The sequence below is a fragment of the Triticum urartu genome, chromosome 5, assembly GCF_003073215.2.
Source record: "Triticum urartu cultivar G1812 chromosome 5, Tu2.1, whole genome shotgun sequence".
Lineage (NCBI taxonomy): Eukaryota > Viridiplantae > Streptophyta > Magnoliopsida > Poales > Poaceae > Triticum > Triticum urartu.
The window spans coordinates 365,128,158-365,149,778 of NC_053026.1; the positions used below are offsets into that span (position 1 = coordinate 365,128,158).

The following is a 21,621-nucleotide window of genomic DNA, read 5'->3' on the forward strand; positions in this document are numbered from 1 at the left end:
TTGTGGTGAATAAAAAAATTGCAATTGTGGTGAACTAAAAAAAGTTCACAGCAAAAAAATGTTCACTGCAATTCAGTACATACACACTGAATTAAGTATTTTGAACTATGTAGACCCACATGCAAGGGGGGTATCATTTTAAAAAGGACAAAAAGTACCACATGGCACATGTTCTTAGAAGCAAAAATCTCCTAGGAGAACTATTACACAGAATTGGTTTTCATATGTATGATGTCTATAGTTCATGTTTCCCTTCCAAAAAAAACTCTTCAATCTAAAGAAAAGGTGTTCACTGGGAGGTTGGCAGATCTTCCTCCTTTATCTTGTTGGGCGTGCTTTTGAAGAGACGGTAGGCTGATATCATTCTTTGCTTGGGTACATTCTCCTGTGTAGACAAAAAAGGGTGGTCTTGAAGTTGAAATGCACGAAAAAAACTGTATTAAAAAGACATAAAACGGATAGGTGTATGTACTGAAAAAATAAAAGTGTTATCATCTTGCATTGTGAGAAGGGGACCAAAAAATCTTCAATAATTATATAGATTTAGCATAACAGTACTTGTCAGCTTAAAAAAATGTTTATAAATTAAAATTAAATAAATGTGCATAGATTCATTCTGCGTATTTTTTCAATTAAACGTGCTGCGAAAATAAAAAGATTTCCTATTTCATTTTCAGTACGCTAATTTTTTGTAAAAAAATATACATCAGACAGTTGTGACAAAACAAAAAAATACCGTGCTGAAGCTTTTCATGACTTTGCCTTCAAAGTTGTCCATGTATAGGGGGAGGTAGTGACCTGAGTCATGCCTGTTGAAAAAAGAAACAACAAATGAATAGAGGCTTTCATATTGAGCCTGAGCAGGACAGAAATGTTTGAAAAAAATCAGAAAAAGATTGAAGATGAAAAAAATGAACAACATAACAACTTACATCAGACAGTTTGTTGGATAGTGCCCCACAGCTTGAAGCTTGAAGTTGAAGACATTCTTGAAAAGCTTATTACTGAGTTTGCAAAGCAGGTTGTAGTTGGAAACCTATTGCATAAATTAAGTACACCGATTTAAAAAAATAGTGTGTCCTGATGCTTTGTATTTAAAGACAAAACTTGATACAGGAAGAGCTTACCAACTTGTGGACAATTTGTTGTTGAGAATTTTCCTGGATTGTACCACATGGGTCGAAGAAGTGAGTCCTCTCAAATAGAGAGTTCATACAAACAATTACCCAGTGGTTTGACTTGATAGTGGGGAAAAACAACTGTGATAAAAAAACATGAAGGAGAGAAAAAAATTAGCACAAACAAACGAGAAAAAAAACTATTGTACAAGTCAGATGAGAGTCTCCATAGTACCAAATCCTTTTTCCATAGACTTTCTTCTGAATTTACTCTGTCAAACTCTGTTTTGCAGCTTACTGGGTCGAAAACTTCAGGGCTAACCAATAGTTTATTCTGGGAAAAAAAAGAACAGAAAACTAGTTAACAGTGAGGTTTCCTGAGTAGAAAAGAATGCCAAAATTATTGGATAAAAGAAGGAGACAGATAAAACTCACAGTGAAGCGCAAAGTGGAACAGAATTTTTTAATAAAAGGTTTTATCTGACATGAAGTCTTTGCTTCCAGGTTGAATGTTTGAATGAGTGAATCCATGACTTCATCTCCAATCTCACCCCTTGACTTGAATGAAGCGAAGAAGTTATCGTAACTAATGGGAAATCCCTCAATGTTGACAAAAAGAGTGCTGCAGACAGATTTTGAGCCGTGAAATTCTTTGAAGATTGGCTTCCTCAGAAATTTGGTGAAAAACAAATCCACCTCTCGAGGGATTTTCAGCCTCTTTGGTTCATCAGGAGATTGCACTTTAGCTGCTCTCTTTTTCCTATTCTTCTTCTCAATGGTATTTGGGCCTGTGCTTGATCTAGCTTGTGCATCATTGGTCCTAGATGAACCTGTGTGTGACATTTGAACAGCGAAAAAATGTTAGGCCAATCGTCGTTTGAAAAAAATGGGCTAGATAAATGAGAAAAAGGCAAACTTAGATAATTGCAAAGCAAGACAAGTGAAAAAAGGGCAAAAAGCTAAAACCTGATTGAAGAGCAACACCCATGTCTATGTATATTCCTGTGTTAGAATTAGCCTCACCAAATGGTCTCTCTTCACTGGTAGGTGCACAAGGCGTGAAAGGAGTCATAAATTATGATTGGAGTGCTACTGTAATGCTTCGCTCTTTCATTTGATAAGCTAGAACTGATGAGAACAAGACTCCTTTGGTTTATTTCAGTTATTGGGTCCAACTCTTCCTGGCGAGGTTAAGAATGTCTCAGTACAACAAATGTAGTATAGAAAAAAATATGGCTGATCAAAAAGGAATGCTTGGGATTTCATGGATAGTATGTCCAGAAAGTAAATAATCCTTGTATCAGGAAAGCAGAAAAATTAAGCTGGGTGGTTACCTCAACCTTCACATTGTTCTCAGCTTTTGGTGCAACGGGGTCTTGCTTGGTGTCAAGTACATCAGGGGTCTGCTCATGAAAAAGATAATAAAATATAAAAGACTATCTTTAGAAAACATGCCTCTAATTGGTACAAATAAAAGTATTTTACATTGGAAATAAAATGAAAAAGCATTTCAAATAACTAAACATGAGGTGTCAATTTGATGCAAAAAAAATTCATCAGAAAATGGAAAAATGTATTTTCATTATGATGTAAACTAATTAGTTAGAAAAAAACAATACAGGCAAAAAAAGATAAAAAAATACCTCTAATTTCGAATGCAGCTCTGGCTTCACTTTACAATCGATTTCATGTTTTGGAGTGAAACTTGTTCCTGCTGACTTGATATCTGGAGTGGTCAAGTTAATTGGGTTGTTTTCATTGATTGTTTCGTGGGCATTGCTGTGAAAATTGACCTGCGTTTTTGGAATGCAACAAATCTATGCTGTTTAGTATAACTGTGTGAAAAAGAATGCATCATAAAATAAGAAGAAAAAATAGAAAGAAACCTCTTGTTGAGTATCAGCAATGTTGCCAATAGGAACTGCATTTGCATACGGTGTTTGAGATATGTGTCTTATCTACAAAAAAATTTAGAATAAAAACATTTTAAAAGTTAGTCGGAAACGAGAAAGGAAGGCTGAATACATAAGCAAAGAAAAAAAGCCAAAAAGAAGAAAATAAAAGATACTTACTGGTAGTACTCCAAACGCTTTCCTAGACTCATAATTCCTATCAACCAAAGCTAGGTATTGGAAGTCAGCATTCTTAATGTGGCTGATCCGGGGTAGAGAATAATCAACAGTTGACTGGTGGTTCTCGATGACATCAAAGTCAACGAAATCCAGATAAATGATCTGTTATTAAAAAATGAAAAGAAGAAGCAGGTCAGTTTGGAATTGCGAACAAAAACTATGACAAAAGCAAAATAACTTTAGAAGTAAAAATATCTAAAAGAAGCAGAACAAGCAAGAAAAATGAAGGAAAAAGGATTAACCCCCAAATAGGAAGGCAACCGCCAATGTGGGAAGGCTTGTTCATTTCCTCAAGTGTTGGTCTGTTCATTATCATTTCGAAATGACGTTCTGATTCTTCAATCATAAAATCTAAAGCCAATTGCCCAAAGTCCAGTGAAGGGATTACAGACACATCTCTTAGAGAGAAGAGGAATTTGGTGTTGCCAAAACAGTATGACGCTGGGCAGAGTATAGATGATATGAAATAGAAAACGAAGCTCCTGATGAAACCATCTTCACTCTCGTCACTTAGCATCACTTCCTCAATCTTGTTGATAGGCATCTTGTTTCGATAATCAACATACCTGCTTCTTCACTGAGCAACTTCTGCTTTCACTTGAGGATCGTTGCTGCTGAATACAAAAGGAACAGTACCGCCAGGGAAATCAAAAATCTTGTCTACCATGTCTTTAGTGATCTTGATGACTTTGTTCTTGTGCTTGAAACAAGGCTCTGTAACACCAAAAATGTGCTGATCTAACCACTCAAGGAGATTCATCGGTATGTTTAGGTGATATGGCATGTGAAGCAGGGCATCCATTTTGTATTTGCTGATGTGCCCTAATTGAATCTCACTGAACTTTTTCACTGTCTTGCTGAAGCGCATTGTTGACAACCTAGATTTATAGGTGGGATTGCACAACTTCCTAGGATAAACTCTTGCTGCATAAATTAAAATGAATAACTATTCAGACAGTGAAGACAAGAAGATTTAGTGTAGAAAATAGTATGAAAACGCATAAAAAAACTCCTAAAACTACAGCACTGGATACTGATCAAAAAGAAAAAAAGTTTGATTTAAACATAATTCTTGTGTTTTGAACTTTTAGTTGATCAAGCTTTTTCTGCTGATGATTATAAAAAATAAATTTCAGTATAACGAGATTCTGCCTCAATATAGGACAAACCAAAAGAAATCAGCACCTTTTTCGAAGTACTTCGGCACTGGATGCAATTTAAGCCTTGAAAAAATCAAATCAGACAAACTAAGAACCTGACTCTACAGCTATGAGTGAACCAGGATGAACATACCGCCTTGACCATTCCGAAGACCTCGTGGTGGAGCTTGGAATGTTTCATCGCTTTCCGGTTCTTCAACGTGCGTGACTATGACACGTTGTTCAGCTGCAAAAATATAAAAAAACGAAAAACCTAGTTAGCAACATTTAACACTAACTAGAATAAATCATGTGCCAAAAAGATATCAATTCAAAAAGGAAAAATAAAACGCTCAGAAAAGTAACATATTAAGGAATGATTATGTATGAACATGACTGTACCAAAAAGAGAGGAATTATATACGGCGTGTTTAAGGTTGAAGGAAGTAAAAATTGACAAGAAAAACTAGAATACAAAAAAACGGGGGAAACAAAAAAACTAGAGCAGAAAACCTCCAATGGAATAACTAGTACATATCATTCCCGTAGGCATTTTTTTATTATATAAAAAAGAAGCTGCGTAAATGGGTCAGCTTGAGCACCTTGTACTGGCGTTTGGACTTCTTGATGCTGTTCCTGACCACCTTGCTCGACTGGTTGTGAATCAAGTTGTTCTTTCACTTTGCCATGTCCAATCCCTTCTTCTTCTGCAAAGCAAAAAAATGAAAAAAAAAATAAAGTGAGCATTAAGTGCATGAAAGAATGTTCATGTATGAACTAGTTTTCTGTAGTTGTTATCCACATTGATGATCTCTTCGTTAATAGAAAAAAATGGGACATACACAAAGAACTTGGACTTGACAGGGTAAAAAATGTGCATCAATGAGCATGCAAATAAACTCCCGAACCTCTATCATATCACAAAGTCAACAAAAGATCCAGCGAGCATTAGTAGCTTTCCTTTGAGCCTTTGACCTCCCAGATCGAAAAGTGCTTAACATATTTACATTTTATAACTGATAATCCTTTCAATTTGTTGTAGGACTCACAACCTAAAAAATTATTACAAGCACGAACCACTCCTAAAAAAATGAACCCTAGGCTGTGACGATCTGTTGGTCAGATTACTAAACATAAAAATCTAAAAACTAAAGGGACCGGTGTTCAACGCAGCATGATGAACCCTAGAAAAAATCATACTGAACGAATCCCCACAAACCTCACGCCCCCAACCTGCCCCGCCTCTCCCCCCCTCCCTTCACACCCCACCCCTGGGCGGATCCACGACAAAAAAAGGGAGGACGAATCCTAACAAACACAAAAAAACGTGCGCATCCTGCCAGGAAACATACCCAAACAAATTCGAGCGGAAAAACGACGAGCACTAATTTTAAATAAACCCTAGTGAGCGGATCCACGATCACTGTTAAAGGAAGGGGGGAAGGGAGAAAAAGAGCACGAACCAGCGGAAGCCATCGCGATCTCGCGCGTGAACCAGCGCGAGACAGGGAACGGATCCACTGCGCGAGACAGGGGACGGATTGATTGCTAGACGAAAACCCTAGAAATCGTAGACGCGGGGGAGACGAGATGTGGAAGGGGATAAGAGGGGGAGAGACGCGGAAGGAAAGAAGAAGAAGTCAAGGCGTAGAAGGATCGACTGCTAGAAGAAAACGGGCCGAGCCCGGTAAACCGCAGGGGGTGTGCGCCGCTTTGTGGAAATCGAAGAAACAGGCGCAACAGGCGCCGTTTAGGAAATGCCCGGGTTATACGCATCTGCTAGAGATGCTCCAATTAACCTGGGCACGTTGTGAAGTAAAAAAAAAAGTGGGCACGTTGTGCGCCATGACCCACAAGACGCCGAATCACGTTTAGGGGATCGGACGGCAACGCGAGCTGGTCGACGCACGCGGTAAAACCAAAACCGAATTTGAATTTGACTGGCCGACCACCTCAAGCACCATAAATGCGCTTTCCCATAAGCTAGGGCTGTCTTCCTCATTTGCGGGACGCAAGAAAAACAGAAAAGATCGCTTGCGGCATATGGCGTGCATCGCTGCCCCTGCCTCGTTTGCTCCCTCCTTTGCTCCTCTCTGTAGCAGGATCCCGTTTGCGCCTCCGCTCAGCTCCACCTCGTTGTCGGCCTCGTTCCATCCGAGCCGCATCATGTGAGGTGGGAGGCTCCTCCGATGGGCTGGTTGAAGCTAAACTTTGACGGATCCGTCTATCACGACGGGTCCGGCCGGGCGAGCATCGGCGGCGTTATCTGCGACTGCAACGGCCACGTCCTCGTCGCCTTCGCCGAGCCGACGGAGCACTCAACGGTGGGGATAGTGGAGGCGCCAGCACTGATCTGCGGGCTGCGGCTGGCGATGAGTTTCTTCCGTGGCGGGCTGGTGGTGGAAGGCGACGACCAGGTGCTGGTGGAGCTCCTGACCGGGAAGGAGACGCAGACCCGCATACCGCTTTCCATGCAACAGGAGATCCGCGCGCTGCTCAAGCATTTCTCGACGTACCAGCTGCAACACATATACCGCGAGGGCAACCAGGTCGCCCACGTCCTGTGCAAAGAAGCATACCAGCGGCCGGGGGTGTGGAGGAGCGGGATTGTGCCGCACGCCGTGTGGGAGAAGGCGCTGGAGGACATGCATGGCGTGGCGCATGAGCGGATCTGCAAGAAGAAGCAGCTGTGGTAGCTTCGAAGATGGGCGCGTACCAAGCCAAGCGCAAGCGGCGGCGTGGTGTCCGACCGGCCGGTCCAAGAACGTGGCCGGGGAGAAGGTGCTGGCTTCATCGACGTGATAAGCTTCGTCGAGATGGATCTACATAGCCCGTGGAGTCGACCGGGATTGTAGTGAGCGTAAATTGATCCTTTGTTTGTAGTCTTGTAGTAGAGTCATACGTGACGAGGTCTTTTACATTTGTCTCTTAATTACTTCGTAGTACATTTCACGACGATGTTTACTGTTGAAGCAGCTCTGCAGCGCTCACAGTAACATCGACCTCTGTGGCTTCGTTGTGCTATGCACATGTAGGGTACTAAAAGACATGATTCATTCACTCTGATTTCTTGAAGTAGCTGTGCACAAGTGCTAGTAGTCTTTCCACTTCAAAATGTGTAGTACTTCGCTGTTTGTAACGGGCAAATAGCTCCCATGCGACGTCGTTGGTGTAAATTGTCTCTCATACAACATCGTTGGTTCAAATGGCTCTCATGCGACATCTGCGTTGGAAAAAATAGCTGTCGTGCGACACTGCTGCCTAATCCAAAGACACATGTTTAAAACTCGAATCATGTGAGCGGGACCCACAGCATGAGACCCACTAACTTATCCAGCTCAGCATTAGTCAGGTGAGCGGGACCCACAGCGTGGGACCCACTAACTTATCCAGTCCAGCATTGGTACAAGAGGACACCGAGCCGTGCCCCGAGCCGTGCAGCACCCGAGCCCATCCTCCCCCTCCTCGACCGTTTTTGTTCTTCTTCTCCGGCGACGACGCGCAACAACGCCGTTCTGGGCCGTGACCTAGCAATGTCGAGCTCCGCTTCAACCTCTCACCGCTCATGGCCGCGCTATGGCGCAGCGCCCATGACAAGGTGCCCTGCATGCCCACGTACCACACCCCTGAAGCGGCTAGTCACAACGACCGACAAGAATGGCAACCTTGGGCGGGAATTCATGAAATGCGAGAGCAAACCAGAGTAGGGAAAGGTGAGATTTTACTTCTCAATATGCCAATTTTGGTTTTTGTCTCCCAATTTCATATTTGCCCATTTTTCATCGGATTTGGGATTTAGGGTTCATCTTGCCGATTTCAGAAATTGAAGCAATGCACCCATTTTGAGTGGCTAGATGAGTACATAGAGCGGATTCAACTGGAGGGTGCATCAGGGGAGCTCGATTTACCGTTGGAGGCGGAGAAGTTGGGCAAGTTTGGATTGGGCCCGTCTGGATCTGGGGCCCCTGGATCTGGCAATTCCATTGGGGGCGCCCATTCCATTGGTGCTACTGTGGGGGATGCAGGAGTGACGGCAGAGCTGAAGAAGCTGAACAAGCAGATGAAGAAACTCATCGAATTTCAGAAGCAGGGCAATTTGATGGGGCTGATGGCCGGACTTTTTTATGTTTGTGTAATTGCTCTCGCATTTGTTTATGTGATGATAATTAGTCGTAAGTGAATAGATTGGGCATCATTTGTAATCGTAATGATATGGATGTTTGAATAAAAGTGTTGCGCTATACGAATTCGGCATGTCTTCTCCACTCTGTTTCGGCCCCATTTTTTCAGTTCGTCATCAGTTTCAGTTTCAGTGGTAGAGGGAGAAAATGAAAAAAAAGGTTCGTCCACAGTTGCCCGAAAAGGCCAGGCCCATATAGGCAGGGCCGAATAGAACATATCTAGGCCCATTGATAAAAGAAGTGTAGCTAGTGCAAAAAAAGTGCACACGGTCATTGACATCGATATATCTTTTCGGCTTTAGGTTATTTCACAAATTGTAAGTTTCCTGCAGTCACCTTTTTTGAGATAACTCATCTGATAATTATTTGAGCTATTTTTATGCACAAGCTATCATGTCCGATGGTTGGGTCCCGTGTTGTTTCGGCTAAAAGGTTGGTTCTAGTTAGCAGTCTAACTTGTAGTCTTTGTGAACCAAAAAAGTTGCAATTGTTTGGTTCTAGTTTATTTCAACCAAGCACCATTTTTAAATTTTTTTGATTTGTGCTATGGTGTTTTCAAAGTTTTTACTCGTGTGTTTCAACCGAAAAAGGTTGTGCCCCTCTCAAAAAAAGAAGACATCTAGTGTGCCCCTAATAGCATCTCCTTACAACAGAGGGGCATCCCCTTACAACATATAGTGCATAAAACATAAAAGGAAGATAATTAACTAGACACGTGCTAACAACAACTTTTATGATTGGATCATGTCTTAGTGCATTTTTTAGTTCACATGGCCACAAAAATAAAATGCAATGGAGAAACTTTAGGCCAGAAAAAACATTAATAGATAGCGCGATAGAGGGGCATCGGGTACCCTAGTAGCATCCCCTTAGAGAACATATAGAGGGGCATCCCCTTACAACATATAGTGCATAAAACATGAAAGGAAAATAATTAAAACTAGACATATAGCTAGAAGACACGGGCACACACGCCCCAACCAACACAACACAAGCTAGATAGATAGAAAGACTCGCACTCGAACAACTCCTTGGCCCCTCCTTAGCCGGCGCCCCTCACTTGTCGTTCTCCGGCATCTGGTAGGGGAGGGTGTGCATGCCGTTGGGGTGGGGGAAGATGTGGTGGAAGTTGGTGAAGATGTTGTAGGTGGTGAACGCGATAAACTCGCATCCACACCAGAACACCTGGCCGAGGAGGTGGTGAGCATCGTAGGGGTTGGTGAAGGTGACGTAGAGGCCGATGAAGATGTCGTTGGCGTCACCATCGTACTGCTCGTGGAGGTGGAACATGGGCGGAGTGCCCGGAGGGAGGTGGCGGTAGCCGGCTTGGAGGAAGAAGCGAGCCAACTCTCTAGGGCCCCTCCACCTTGAGATGGCCCACACCCTCAGGCTATTCTTGACGATGACTCCGGCCGGGTACTCCCTCTCCGGCACGGTGCGAGGGCGACGGTAGGTAGGGCTGTAGAACTGCATGGTGGCTCGAGTGGTGGATTTGGCTCGAAAAGAAGAAGCGGAGGAGGCTTGAGAGATGAGTGTGAGAGGGATGAGGAAATGTCGCCCTTTTATAGCCACGTTGCACCTGTAGTCAATGTACACGATGCCTTCGATCGTTTTCTCTTCTCCGTTCGTGCTGGCATAAGTAATTGCGGGCATTAATTCAAAAACAGTGGGCAGAGCATCCAAAGAGGCACGGGCGGCACAGGCGAGATGCATCGTTTCGTGGACTTGCATCGGCGGTGACGCCGCGTGGGAAACAGGCCCGTTCATCCGCGCGTGACACTGAAAAAGGAGCTGCACCACCGACGCGTCCGTCCCGTGTCTCAGGTTCAAACATGCATTTGTTAAAATAGCTTAGATGGGACGTACCTATACGCTACGCCCCTGCCGCTGCTTTACTGCGTCGATGCATGCATGCAAGCCCGCATGCAAATGGCTAGGCTGTGTCCCAGCGTTCACGAGCACAGAATAGCTAGTCTGCGACGCTGTTGCATGGCATGCATGGGACAGGGATGGCCCACATGTCAGTGACCCTCTCGCATGCAGCCCATCCCCCCCTCTCGACGTCCGTGTGCACGCACGCCAGGCTCTGCCGGGCCCGATCCGCTCGGCCCAACGGTCACTGAGATGCTCCCCTGCTCAACGTTATCTGTTTGCCAGAGAAAAAAAACGGTGGCCAATCAGATTGGAGAATCAGGGCTCCCACGGATCGCCCCCGCGGAATCCTTCTAGAAGGCCTATCCGACGGCCGCAGATTGGCGTTAGGGTTAGATCGACGGTGGACGTTTGGTGCTAGGGTTACATGGGTTTTGGAGGCAGTCAACGGGGTTTTGAAAGGTTTGACCGAACATTCAAATGTGTATAACTAATTCAAAAAAAAATCTAAAAAAATGAAAAACCTACGCATATAGTCTTGTTATGTTACATAGTTATGATATAAAATGATAAACTTGATCTAATGATCTTTGCATGAAAAAACCTTCACAAATTGGACTATCTCGAGTGAGGTTGCATAGAGTTCAAAGGAGTGACAAGAGGGTTTGATGTTTTGAAAATGCCAAAAAATCAAAAACCTCACCTTAGCTTCATTTTGGAGTGACTAAGGAGGATCTGAAGTTATTTTTGCATTTAAATTTTTTAAACTTGTTTTATTGCTGACTTTGTATTAAAGGGTGTTTTTTAAAAATAAATTAATAATATGAATACTTATTCAAAAAAAGGTGACACTTCGTATTGATCCTATATAGGTATAATATAAGCTAAGAAAATCTTTTTGGGTGATTTTGAGAAGGTCGAAAAAAACTTGCTTAGAAATGGGGTCGTTTTCCCTTACTTTGGAGCCTGTTTGGACAACATTTTCAGTGACTATGAGTTGGACTTCACAAAAAGGGTTGGATTTTTGAACTAAAGTGCATATTAGTACATAAAACAATGCAGCATCACATAACAAACAAATGAACTCCAAAAATATTGGAGATAGGTTCAAATTTGAATGTCGGTTCAAATTTGAATTTTATTTCAAGTCAAATCAACATCATAGCACATAAGTTTTCACATCAAATGACAACAAACTTAAGTTCACATCAAATGACAACAAACTTAAGTTTTCACATCAAATTTGAATGATTTCGACTCTATTTCTTTTGCTTCTTTCTACCACACGATTTCTTCTCCTTTTTTCCACCGTTTGTTCCACGGCGCATAGTTTGTTGATGCTGATGCTCTTGCTTTTTGGCCCCTTGGTTTTCTTGCCAACTCCACTAGGCCCCCTCAACTTTTGCACCTGACCATGTCCCACTTCTTCAGTTTGCACTTCTGCAGATTGAGTAGATGGCACACATTGTTCAACTACTTCAGTTTGCAACTCAACACTTGGCAGCACAACCTCCAAACATGGCAACACATCTGTCAAAGCAGATTCGCATGGCAGCACAATAGTTGCTTCATCTGCAACAGTTTCAGATTGCCCTAGCGCCTGCAAAACAGATTCAGTATGCATCACATCGTCCAAAACAGAAACACTTAGCTCATGTTCAGCAGTATGATACGTCTCCGTCGTATCTACTTTTCCAAACACTTTTGCGCTTGTTTTGGACTCTAACTTGTATGATTTGAATTGAACTAACCCGGACTGACGCTGTTTTCAGCAGAATTGCCATGATGTTGTTTATGTGCAGAAAACAAAAGTTCTCGGAATGACCTGAAACTCCACGGAATATCTTACAATAAATAATAAAAAATCCTCGCCAAAGATGAAGACCAGGGGGCCCACACCCTTTCCACGAGGGTGGGGGGCGCGCCCCCTACCTCGTGGGCCCCCAGGAGACCTCCCGACTCCAACTCCAACTCTATATAACTGCTTTCGGGGAGAAAAAAATAGAAGAGAAGATTGCATCACGTTTTACGATACGGAGCCGCCGCCAAGCCCTAAAACCTCTCGGGAGGGCTGATCTGGAGTCCGTTCGGGGCTCCGGAGAGGGGGATTCGTCACCGTCGTCATCATCAACCATCCTCCATCATCAATTTCATGATGCTCACCGCCGTGCGTGAGTAATTCCATCGTAGGCTTGCTGGACGGTGATGGGTTGGATGAGATTTATCATGTAATCGAGTTAGTTTTGTTAGGGATTGATCCCTAGTATCCACTATGTTCTGAGATTGATGTTGCTATGACTTTGCTATGCTTAATGCTTGTCACTAGGGCCCGAGTGCCATGATTTCAGATCTGAACCTATTATGTTTTCATTAATATATGAGAGTTCTTGATCCTATCTTGCAAGTCTATAGTCACCTATTATGTGTTATGATCCGTTAACCCCGAAGTGACAATAATCGGGATACTTACCGGTGATGACCGTAGTTTGAGGAGTTCATGTATTCACTATGTGCTAATGCTTTGTTCCGGTTCTCTATTAAAAGGAGGCCTTAATATCCCTTAGTTTCCATTAGGACCCCGCTGCCACGGGAGGGTAGGACAAAAGATGTCATGCAAGTTCTTTTCCATAAGCACGTATGACTATATTCGGAATACATGCCTACATTACATTGACGAATTGGATCTAGTTCTGTGTCACCCTATGTTATGACTGTTACATGATGAACCACATCCGGCATAATTATCCATCACTGATCCGATGCCTACGAGCTTTCCATATACTGGTTCATGCTTATTTACTTTCTCGTTGCTATTTTTACAATCACTACATAATACCAAAAACATTACTTTGCTTTCATTACTCTTTTGTTACCATTACCACCACTATCGTATTACTTTGCTACTAAACACTCTGCTGCAGATACTAAGTTTCTAGGTGTGGTTGAATTGACAACTCAGCTGCTAATACTTGAGAATATTCTTTGGCTCCCCTTGTGTTGAATCAATAAATTTGGGTTGAATACTCTACCCTCGAAAGCTGTTGCGATCCCCTATACTTGTGGGTCATCAAGACTAATTTATGGCGCTGTTGCCGGGGAGCATAGCTCTATTATTTGAGTCACTTGGGATTTATATCTGCTTATCATTATGAAGAACTTGAAAGATCCAAGAACCAAGATTTATCCCTCAACTACGAGGGGAGGTAAGGAACTGCCATCTAGCTCTGCACTTGATTCACCTTCTGTTATGAGTAAGCTTGCGACACATAAACCTGCTTCTGCTATTCGCTCTGATATGTCGCATGTTAGTGATGATGCTACTTCTGCTATACATGATACTTATGATGAAACTACTTCTATGCTTGATACTACTGTGCCACTTGGTGATTTTCTCAAGGAATGACTTGCTAGGGCTAGAGAGATTGAAAATATTGAATCTGATTATGATGATGAAAGTGATGATGAAGAATCACTTGTTATTCCTGAGGGTTATTTATTTGATCAAGAAGCTTCTTTAGCTATTTTAGCTTGCAAAGATAGATATGAACTCAAAAGGTTATTAGCTAAATGGAATAAGCAATCTCTAAATGCTAGGATGAGACCTGACCTTGCTTTTGCTACTTCACCTATCTGTGTTACCGATAAGGATTATGAATTCTCTCTTGATCCTGATATAATTACTTTGGTTGAATCTGATCCTTTTCATGGCTATGAATCTAAAACTGTTGTGGCACATCTTACTAAATTAAATGATATAGCCACCATGTTCACTAATGATGAGAGATCTCGCTACTTTTATATCCTTAAAATATTTCCGTTCTCATTAAAGGGTGATGCTAAGATATGGTTTAATTCTCTTGATCCTGGTTGTGTGCGTAGTCCCCAAGATATGATTTACTACTTCTCTGCTAAATATTTCCCTGCTCATAAGAAACAAGCTGCTTTAAAGGAAATATACAACTTTGTGCAAATTAAAGAAGAGAGTCTTCCACAAGCCTGGGGGAGGCTTCTCAAGTTACTTAATGCTTTGCCTGATCATCCTCTTAAGAAAAATGAAATACTTGATATCTTTTACAATGGACTAACCGATGCTTCCAGAGATTACCTGGATAGTTGGCTGGTTCTCTTTTCAGGGAAAGAACACCGGATGAAGCTGAGATCTTATTGAATAATATGCTGACAAATGAAAATAATTGGGCACCTCCTAAGCCAGCTCCTGAGCCAGCTCTGGCTCCAATTAATGATCATATTCCTAAACCAACTCTGAAGAAGAGAGGTGTCCTATTTCTCAGTCCCGAAGATATGCAAGAGGCAAAGAAATCTATGAAAGAAAAAGGTATTAAAGCTGAAGATGTTAAGAATTTACCTCCTATTGAAGAAATACATGGTCTTAATTTACCGCCTATTGAAGGAACATATGATCTTAATCCTTTATTTATTGAAGAACCTCCAGACCCCGATAACCCAACACAGGTAGTAAAGGTAAATTCTCTCTATAGATATGATAAAGCTGAAATCCCTCCTACTAAAATTGCTAGTCAATGCTTGGATGAGTTTGATAATTTTATGTTTAAGAAAGAAGACTTCAATGCTTATTTTGGTAGACAATTAAAACAAGAGGCTGATATGATTAAATACTTGGGTGATTATATGGCTAATATTAGAGGTGAACTTAAACTTGTTAGCAAACATGCTTCTATGGTTACCACTGAAGTAGAACAAGTACTTAAAGCTCAAAAGGAATTGATCAATGAGATGAATAGTAAGAAAAATAATTATGTTGTTAAAGTGGCTACTAGAACTGGTAGAATGACTCAGGAACCTTTGTATCCTGAAGGCCACCCTAAGAGAATTGAGCAAGATTCTCAAAGAAATAAAATTGATGCACCTAGTTCTTCTAAAAAGAAGAAAAAGAAAAATGATAGAACTGTGCAAACTTCTAGTGAACCTATTGCTGAACCACCTGATAATCCAAATGATATCTCTATGTCTAATGCTGAAACACAATCTGGCAATGAACACGAACCTAATGAAAATGTTAATGATGATGTTCATAGTAATGCTCAACCTAGTAATGATAATGATGTAGAAATTGAACCTGCTGTTGATCTTGATAACCCACAATCAAATAATCAACGTTATGATAAGAAATACTTTGTTGCTAGGAAACATGGTAAAGAAAGAGAACCTTGGGTTCAGGAATCCATGCCTTTTCCTCCCAAACCATCCAAGAAAAAGGATGATGAGGATTTTCAGCGCTTTGCTGAAATGATTAGACCTATCTTTTTGCGTATGCGATTGACTGATATGCTCAAAATGAATCCTTATGCTAAGTACATGAAAGATATTGTTACAAATAAAAGAAATATACCAGAAGCTGAAACTTTCACCATGCTTGCTAATTATACTTTTAAGGGTGGAATACCAAAGAAACTTGGAGATCCAGGAGTACCTACTATACCATGCTCCATTAAAAGAAACTATGTTAAAACTGCTTTATGTGATCTTGGAGCCGGTGTTAGTGTTATGCCTCTCTCTTTATATCGTAGACTTGACTTGAATAAGTTGACACCTACTAAAATATCTTTGCAAATGGCTGATAAATCAACTGCTATACCTGTCGGTATTTGTGAGGATGTGCTTGTTATGGTTGTAGACGGTACTATTTTAACGGACTTTGTTATTCTTGATATTCCCGAGGATGATAGTATGTCTATTATTCTTGGAAGACCTTTTCTTAATACTGCAGGGGCTGTTATTGATTGCAACAAAGGCAATGTCACTTTTCATGTTAATGGTAATGAGCATATGGTACACTTTCCGAGGAAACAACCTCAAGTTCATAGTATCAATTCTATCGGAAAAATTCCATCGATTATATTTGGAGGTTTTGAATTTCCTCTTCCTACTGTCAAGAAGAAATATGATATACTTATTATTGGGGATGTGCATATCCCCGTTGAGGTAACCTAGTGTTATTCAAAATTTCTCCGATTTAATGTTAAACGGAATGAGTTTGTTAACAAGACTTGATCAACCTTGTTAGTGGATTCCTTTTGACGAGCATGAGATGGATGAAATTAGAAGCACAACCTTCTGTACCCTCTCTATACTTTCTGTTATTTAGTTGAAATAAAGTAAAAACAAATAATTTTCTGTCTGTTATCTGATTATCCATGCAATATAAAAATATCTCGAAAAATAAAAGTTCTCCAAATGCCCTAAAAATTAAATATGATTTTTTCTAGAATATTTGAGGATTTATGGAACAAAGAACACACCAGGGGGCCAACCACCTTGCCACGAGGGTGGAGGGCGCGCCCACCCCCCTAGGGCGCGCCCTCCTGCCTCGTGGGCCCACGGTGGCCCTCCTCCACTTATTCCTGCACCCATCCTCTTCTTCTTCCTCCCACAAACATGAAAAACCAACTCAATCACGAGTTCCAGCCCTCTTTGCTGCCATTTTCGATCTCCTTGTTCAAAGCACCTCTCACAAAACTGCCTGGGGAGATTGTTCCTTGGTATGTGACTCCTCCATTGGTCCAATTAGTTTTTGTTCTAGTGCTTTATTCATTGCAAATTTTTGCTTCTTAGGTGACCCTGTTCTTAAGCTTGCATGTCAAATTTATATGGTCAAAAGTAGTTTTGATGCATGATATAGGCCCTAGGCACTTGTAGGAGTGGTTGCTATCAATATTATTGAGTTTGGTTTACTTTTATTTTGAAGTTACTAAAAATTTCAGATTTTTTCAGAAAATGATGAGGAGATTATTGAGGGGATCATCGAGCCAAAGCTCGAAGGAAAAGGCACCGAAGCCTAAGTATAATTTGCCGCGCACCATGGAGGTTCGGGCATGTGAATGGCCTTCCGAGGATTTCTTGAGAGCAGCCGAGATTTATGAAGATTTTCATGAATTGGCTCATGATGCAGGCCTCACCGCTTTCCTCCACGACCAATGCGATCAGTATCTCTTAATCACAAATACCTTTGTGCAAAACTTTCATTTTCATTCTAGGAATGCACCACCTACGGTGGAGTTTCATTTATATGATGAGCATAAGGAGATGTCACTTTATGATTTCTGTCGGATTTGTTTAGTCCCTTTTGGGGGCAAGACAGAAGAACCACATCATGATGATGTGGAGGGGTTTATTGATACTATCACTATAGGAGAAACTAGGAAGGTTTCCGATGCACGAATCACTAGCATACGTTTTCCTGTTTTACGTTACTTTGCATTATTTGCTAGTCGTTGTTTAATTGGACGCGGAAACCATGGAAACCTTAGTATCCCTGATATAATTATTCTGCTCCATGGTTTATACAGTGATAACACTTTTAGTATGGGCGGTATTATTACTAAACGGTTAAGTCTGAACTGTACAAAGGGCCCCATCTTTGGAGGCATCTATGCTACACGTCTAGCTGCACATTTTAACATACCTATTAGGCATGCTGAAAAGGAAGAAAAAGTGCTGCCTCGTGTTTATCTAGATTATAAAAGTATGGTGGCACATGATTTTATTATTAAGAATAGGGCAGGAGAGCTTAAATATCAATTGTTCTTTAATAAAACATCATCCTGAGACTATTACCTTGATTGCTCCTTCTTTGTTTGATTTGACTGTAGGCACGCACCTTGTTCCGTTGACGGCTATCCACGCCTACCGGAACCTTGCACCAGCCGAGGAGCCAGAACCGGAACCACAATTTGATCCTTCACGACAGTCTAACTATCAGTGGGATCCGGAGATGATTGCCAGCCAGTGGCAATCGGAGCCTTCTTCTTCCTCATCGCAGTACGACCCCAACTATTATTATGGATATCAGCCAGGCCAGCCGTGGCCATAGACCAACTTAGGCCAAAAGCCTAAGCTTGGGGGAGTACGTATTTCTCACCGACATTACATTTATGTTCACACACACTCATTGCTAGATGTCGGTGTTCATACTGTTTCATTGTATCATCCATGCTAGTTTATTTCCTTTTATTCTTTCTTCTTGTGTGTTTAATAAACCTTAAGAAAAAAACAAAAAAAATTAGTTGTAGCTTTTAATTAATTTACTTTCCATGCTTGTAGTAGTAATTAAAAAGAAAATCCAAAAAGATTTCCCGTTCTTCTTTTGCTTGTTGGGAGCTTTCCCATGTAAATAGTTTTATTTCTTTTCTTTTGGGGCCGATAGGAGAAGACCATGATTAAATTGTTGAAGTGGCTCTTATATGCTTTATTGTTGATTTAACCAAGAGCCCATATTGCTTTGTCTTCTCCTGTTTATTGAATGTTCGCAGATTCCAGCTTAGTCCAATGCACGTGCACTCTTATTATTATTCACATCGTTCGGTCGTGCAAGTGAAAGGCAATTATGATGATATATGATGGACTGACTGAGATGAGAAAAGCTGGTACGAACTCGACCTCTTTTGTTTTTGTAAATATGATGAGTTCATCATTCTTGATTCAGCTTGTTACGAATAAACATGTTCGCAATGACAATTAGAGATCATAGTTGCTTGTGCCATGCTTGATTAGCTATGAGTTATAATGGTTTACCTTGCGTGCCAACATGCTATTAAAATGGTTATGATGTGGTATGATAGGGTGGTATCCTCCTCTGAATGATTTAAGTGACTTGACTTGGCACATGTTCACGCATGTAGTTAAAACAAATCAACATAGCCTTCATGATATTTATGTTCATGGTGGATTATATCCTACTCATGCTTGCATCCAATGTTTATTAATTTTAATGCATGTACATGGCTATTTTCACTCTCTAGTTGGTCGCTTCCCAGTCTTTTGCTAGCCTTCACCTGTACTAAGCGGGAATACTACTTGTGCATCCAATCCCTTAAACCCCAAAGTTATTCCAGATGAGTCCACTATACCTTCCTATATGCGGTATCTACCTGCCATTCCAAGTAAATTTGTATGTGCCAAACTCTAAACCTTCAAATAATCATCCTGTTTTGTATGCTCGAATAGCTCATGTATCAACTAGGGCTGTATGTATCTTCCATGCTAGGCGGGTTATTCTCAAGAGGAGTGGACTCCGCTCCTCACTCATGAGAAAATGGCTGGTCACCGGGATGCCCAGTCCCATGCTTTATGCAAACTAAATCAAAATAATTGCAAAAGAAAACTCCCCCTGGGACTGTTGTTAGTTGGAGGCACTCGTTGTTTCGAGCAAGCCATGGATTGATGTTTGTTGGTGGAGGGGGAGTATAAACTTTACCATTCTGTTTGGGAACCGCCTATAATGTGTGTAGCATGGAAGATATCGCCATCTCTTGGTTGTTATGTTGACAATGAAAGTATACCGCTCAAAATATTATTCACCTCTATTTCAAAACCGAGCTCTGGCACCTCTACAAACCCCCGCTTCCCTCTGCGAAGGGCCTATCTATTTACTTTTTGTTGAGTCATCATCCTCTTATTAAAAAGCACCAGTTGGAGAGCACCACTGTCATTTGCATTCATTATTGTTAGTTTACATTGGGTGTGACTATGATTGGATCTATTTTACCATGAATTACAATGTCTAATCAGTCCTTGATCTTTAAAGATGCTCTGCATTTATGTTTTGCGGTCTCAGAAAGGGCTAGTAAGATACCATCTTGTTATATCATATTATGATTGTTTTGAGAAAGTGTTGTCATCCGAGATTTATTATTATGTCTTGCTAGTTGATTATGCTATTGATATGGGTAATCATGAGACCTGAGAATTATTGCAAATATGGTTAGTTATAATCTTTGCTAAAAACTTGAATGCTAGCTTCACACATTTACAACAACAAGAGCAAATAGAGTTTGTAAAAGTTTTTCTTTATTTCTTTCAGTTTGTCAACTGAATTGCTTGAGGACAAGCAAGGGTTTAAGCTTGGGGGAGTTGATACGTATCCGTCGTATCTACTTTTCCAAACACTTTTGCCCTTGTTTTGGACTCTAACTTGTATGATTTGAATGGAACTAACCCAGACTAACGCTGTTTTCAGCAGAATTGCCATGATGTTGTTTTATGTGCAGAAAACAAAAGTTCTCGGAATGACCTGAAACTCCACGGAATATCTTACAATAAATAATAAAAAAATCCTCGCCAAAGATGAAGACCAAGGGGCCCACACCCTTTCAACGAGGGTGGGGGGCGCCCCCCTAGGGCGCGCCCCCTACCTCGTGGGAGACCTCCCGACTCCAACTCCAACTCTATATAACTGCTTTCGGGGAGAAAAAAATAGAAGAGAAGATTGCATCGCGTTTTACGATACGGAGCCGCCGCCAAGCCCTAAAACCTCTCGGGAGGGATGATCTGGAGTCCGTTCGGGGCTCCGGAGAGGGGGATTCGTCACCGTCGTCATCATCAACCATCCTCCATCACCAATTTCATGATGCTCACCGCCGTGCGTGAGTAATTCCATCGTAGGCTTGCTGGACGGTGATGGGTTGGATGAGATTTATCATGTAATCGAGTTAGTTTTGTTAGGGATTGATCCCTAGTATCCATTATGTTCTGAGATTGATGTTGCTATGACTTTGCTATGCTTAATGCTTGTCACTAGGGCCCGAGTGCCATGATTTCAGATCTGAACCTATTATGTTTTCATCAATATATGAGAGTTCTTGATCCTATCTTGCAAGTCTATAGTCACCTATTATGTGTTATGATCCGTTAACCCCGAAGTGACAATAATCGGGATACTTACCGGTGATGACCGTAGTTTGAGGAGTTCATGTATTCACTATGTGCTAACGCTTTGTTCCGGTTCTCTATTAAAAGGAGGCCTTAATATCCCTTAGTTTCCATTAGGACCCCGCTGCCACGGGAGGGTAGGACAAAAGATGTCATGCAAGTTCTTTTCCATAAGAACGTATGACTATATTCAGAATACATGCCTACATTACATTGACGAATTGGAGCTAGTTCCGTGTCACCCTATGTTATGACTGTTACATGATGAACCACACCCGGCATAATTATCCATCACTGATCCGATGCCTACGAGCTTTCCATATACTGGTTTACGCTTATTTACTTTCTCGTTGCTATTTTTACAATCACTACATAATACCAAAAATATTACTTTGCTTTCATTACTATTTTGTTACCGTTACCACCACTATCGTATTACTTTGCTACTAAACACTCTGGTGTAGATACTAAGTTTCCAGGTGTGGTTGAA

The 21,621-nt window shown here is 41.4% G+C and overlaps 1 protein-coding gene across 4 annotated transcripts; it reads right to left on the reverse strand.

Moving 5' to 3' along the window:
• LOC125509063 lies at nucleotides 1-6,110 on the reverse strand. Of its 4 annotated transcripts, XR_007283941.1 has the most exons (11): nucleotides 5,853-6,108; nucleotides 4,992-5,096; nucleotides 4,544-4,636; nucleotides 3,492-4,174; nucleotides 3,191-3,352; nucleotides 3,005-3,076; nucleotides 2,762-2,911; nucleotides 2,453-2,521; nucleotides 2,085-2,299; nucleotides 1,815-1,948; nucleotides 1,554-1,740 (listed from the first exon to the last, which is right to left on the reverse strand). XR_007283941.1 is itself a non-coding variant. In XM_048673941.1 (10 exons), exons 4-9 carry the CDS (start codon nucleotides 3,792-3,794, stop codon nucleotides 2,156-2,158), a joined length of 900 nt encoding a protein of 299 aa, XP_048529898.1. In that variant the 5' UTR covers nucleotides 3,795-4,174; nucleotides 4,544-4,636; nucleotides 4,992-5,096; nucleotides 5,853-6,110; the 3' UTR covers nucleotides 1,660-1,948; nucleotides 2,142-2,155. The 4 variants fall into 4 exon arrangements, 3 of the variants coding, with proteins under 3 accessions (XP_048529897.1, XP_048529899.1, XP_048529898.1); XM_048673941.1 differs by having other exon boundaries at nucleotides 1,660-1,948; nucleotides 2,142-2,299; nucleotides 5,853-6,110; XM_048673940.1 differs by lacking the exons at nucleotides 3,005-3,076; nucleotides 3,191-3,352; nucleotides 3,492-4,174; ... (1 more) ...; nucleotides 4,992-5,096; nucleotides 5,853-6,108 and adding exons at nucleotides 1-385; nucleotides 737-809; nucleotides 933-1,036; nucleotides 1,128-1,259; nucleotides 1,354-1,452 and having other exon boundaries at nucleotides 1,554-1,948; nucleotides 2,142-2,299; nucleotides 2,762-2,900.
• Between the last annotated feature and the right edge of the window lie 15,511 nt (nucleotides 6,111-21,621).

Coding starts and splice junctions, on each gene's coding strand:
- LOC125509063 (XM_048673940.1), bottom strand. CDS start 2,190: ATGACTCCTTTCACGCCTTGTGCACCTACCAGTGAAGAGAGACCATTT. Junction 1,260..1,353: donor GTCTATGGAAAAAGGATTTG/GTACTATGGAGA, acceptor TTTTTATCACAG/TTGTTTTTCCCCACTATCAA. Junction 1,037..1,127: donor AACAAATTGTCCACAAGTTG/GTAAGCTCTTCC, acceptor TTTATGCAATAG/GTTTCCAACTACAACCTGCT.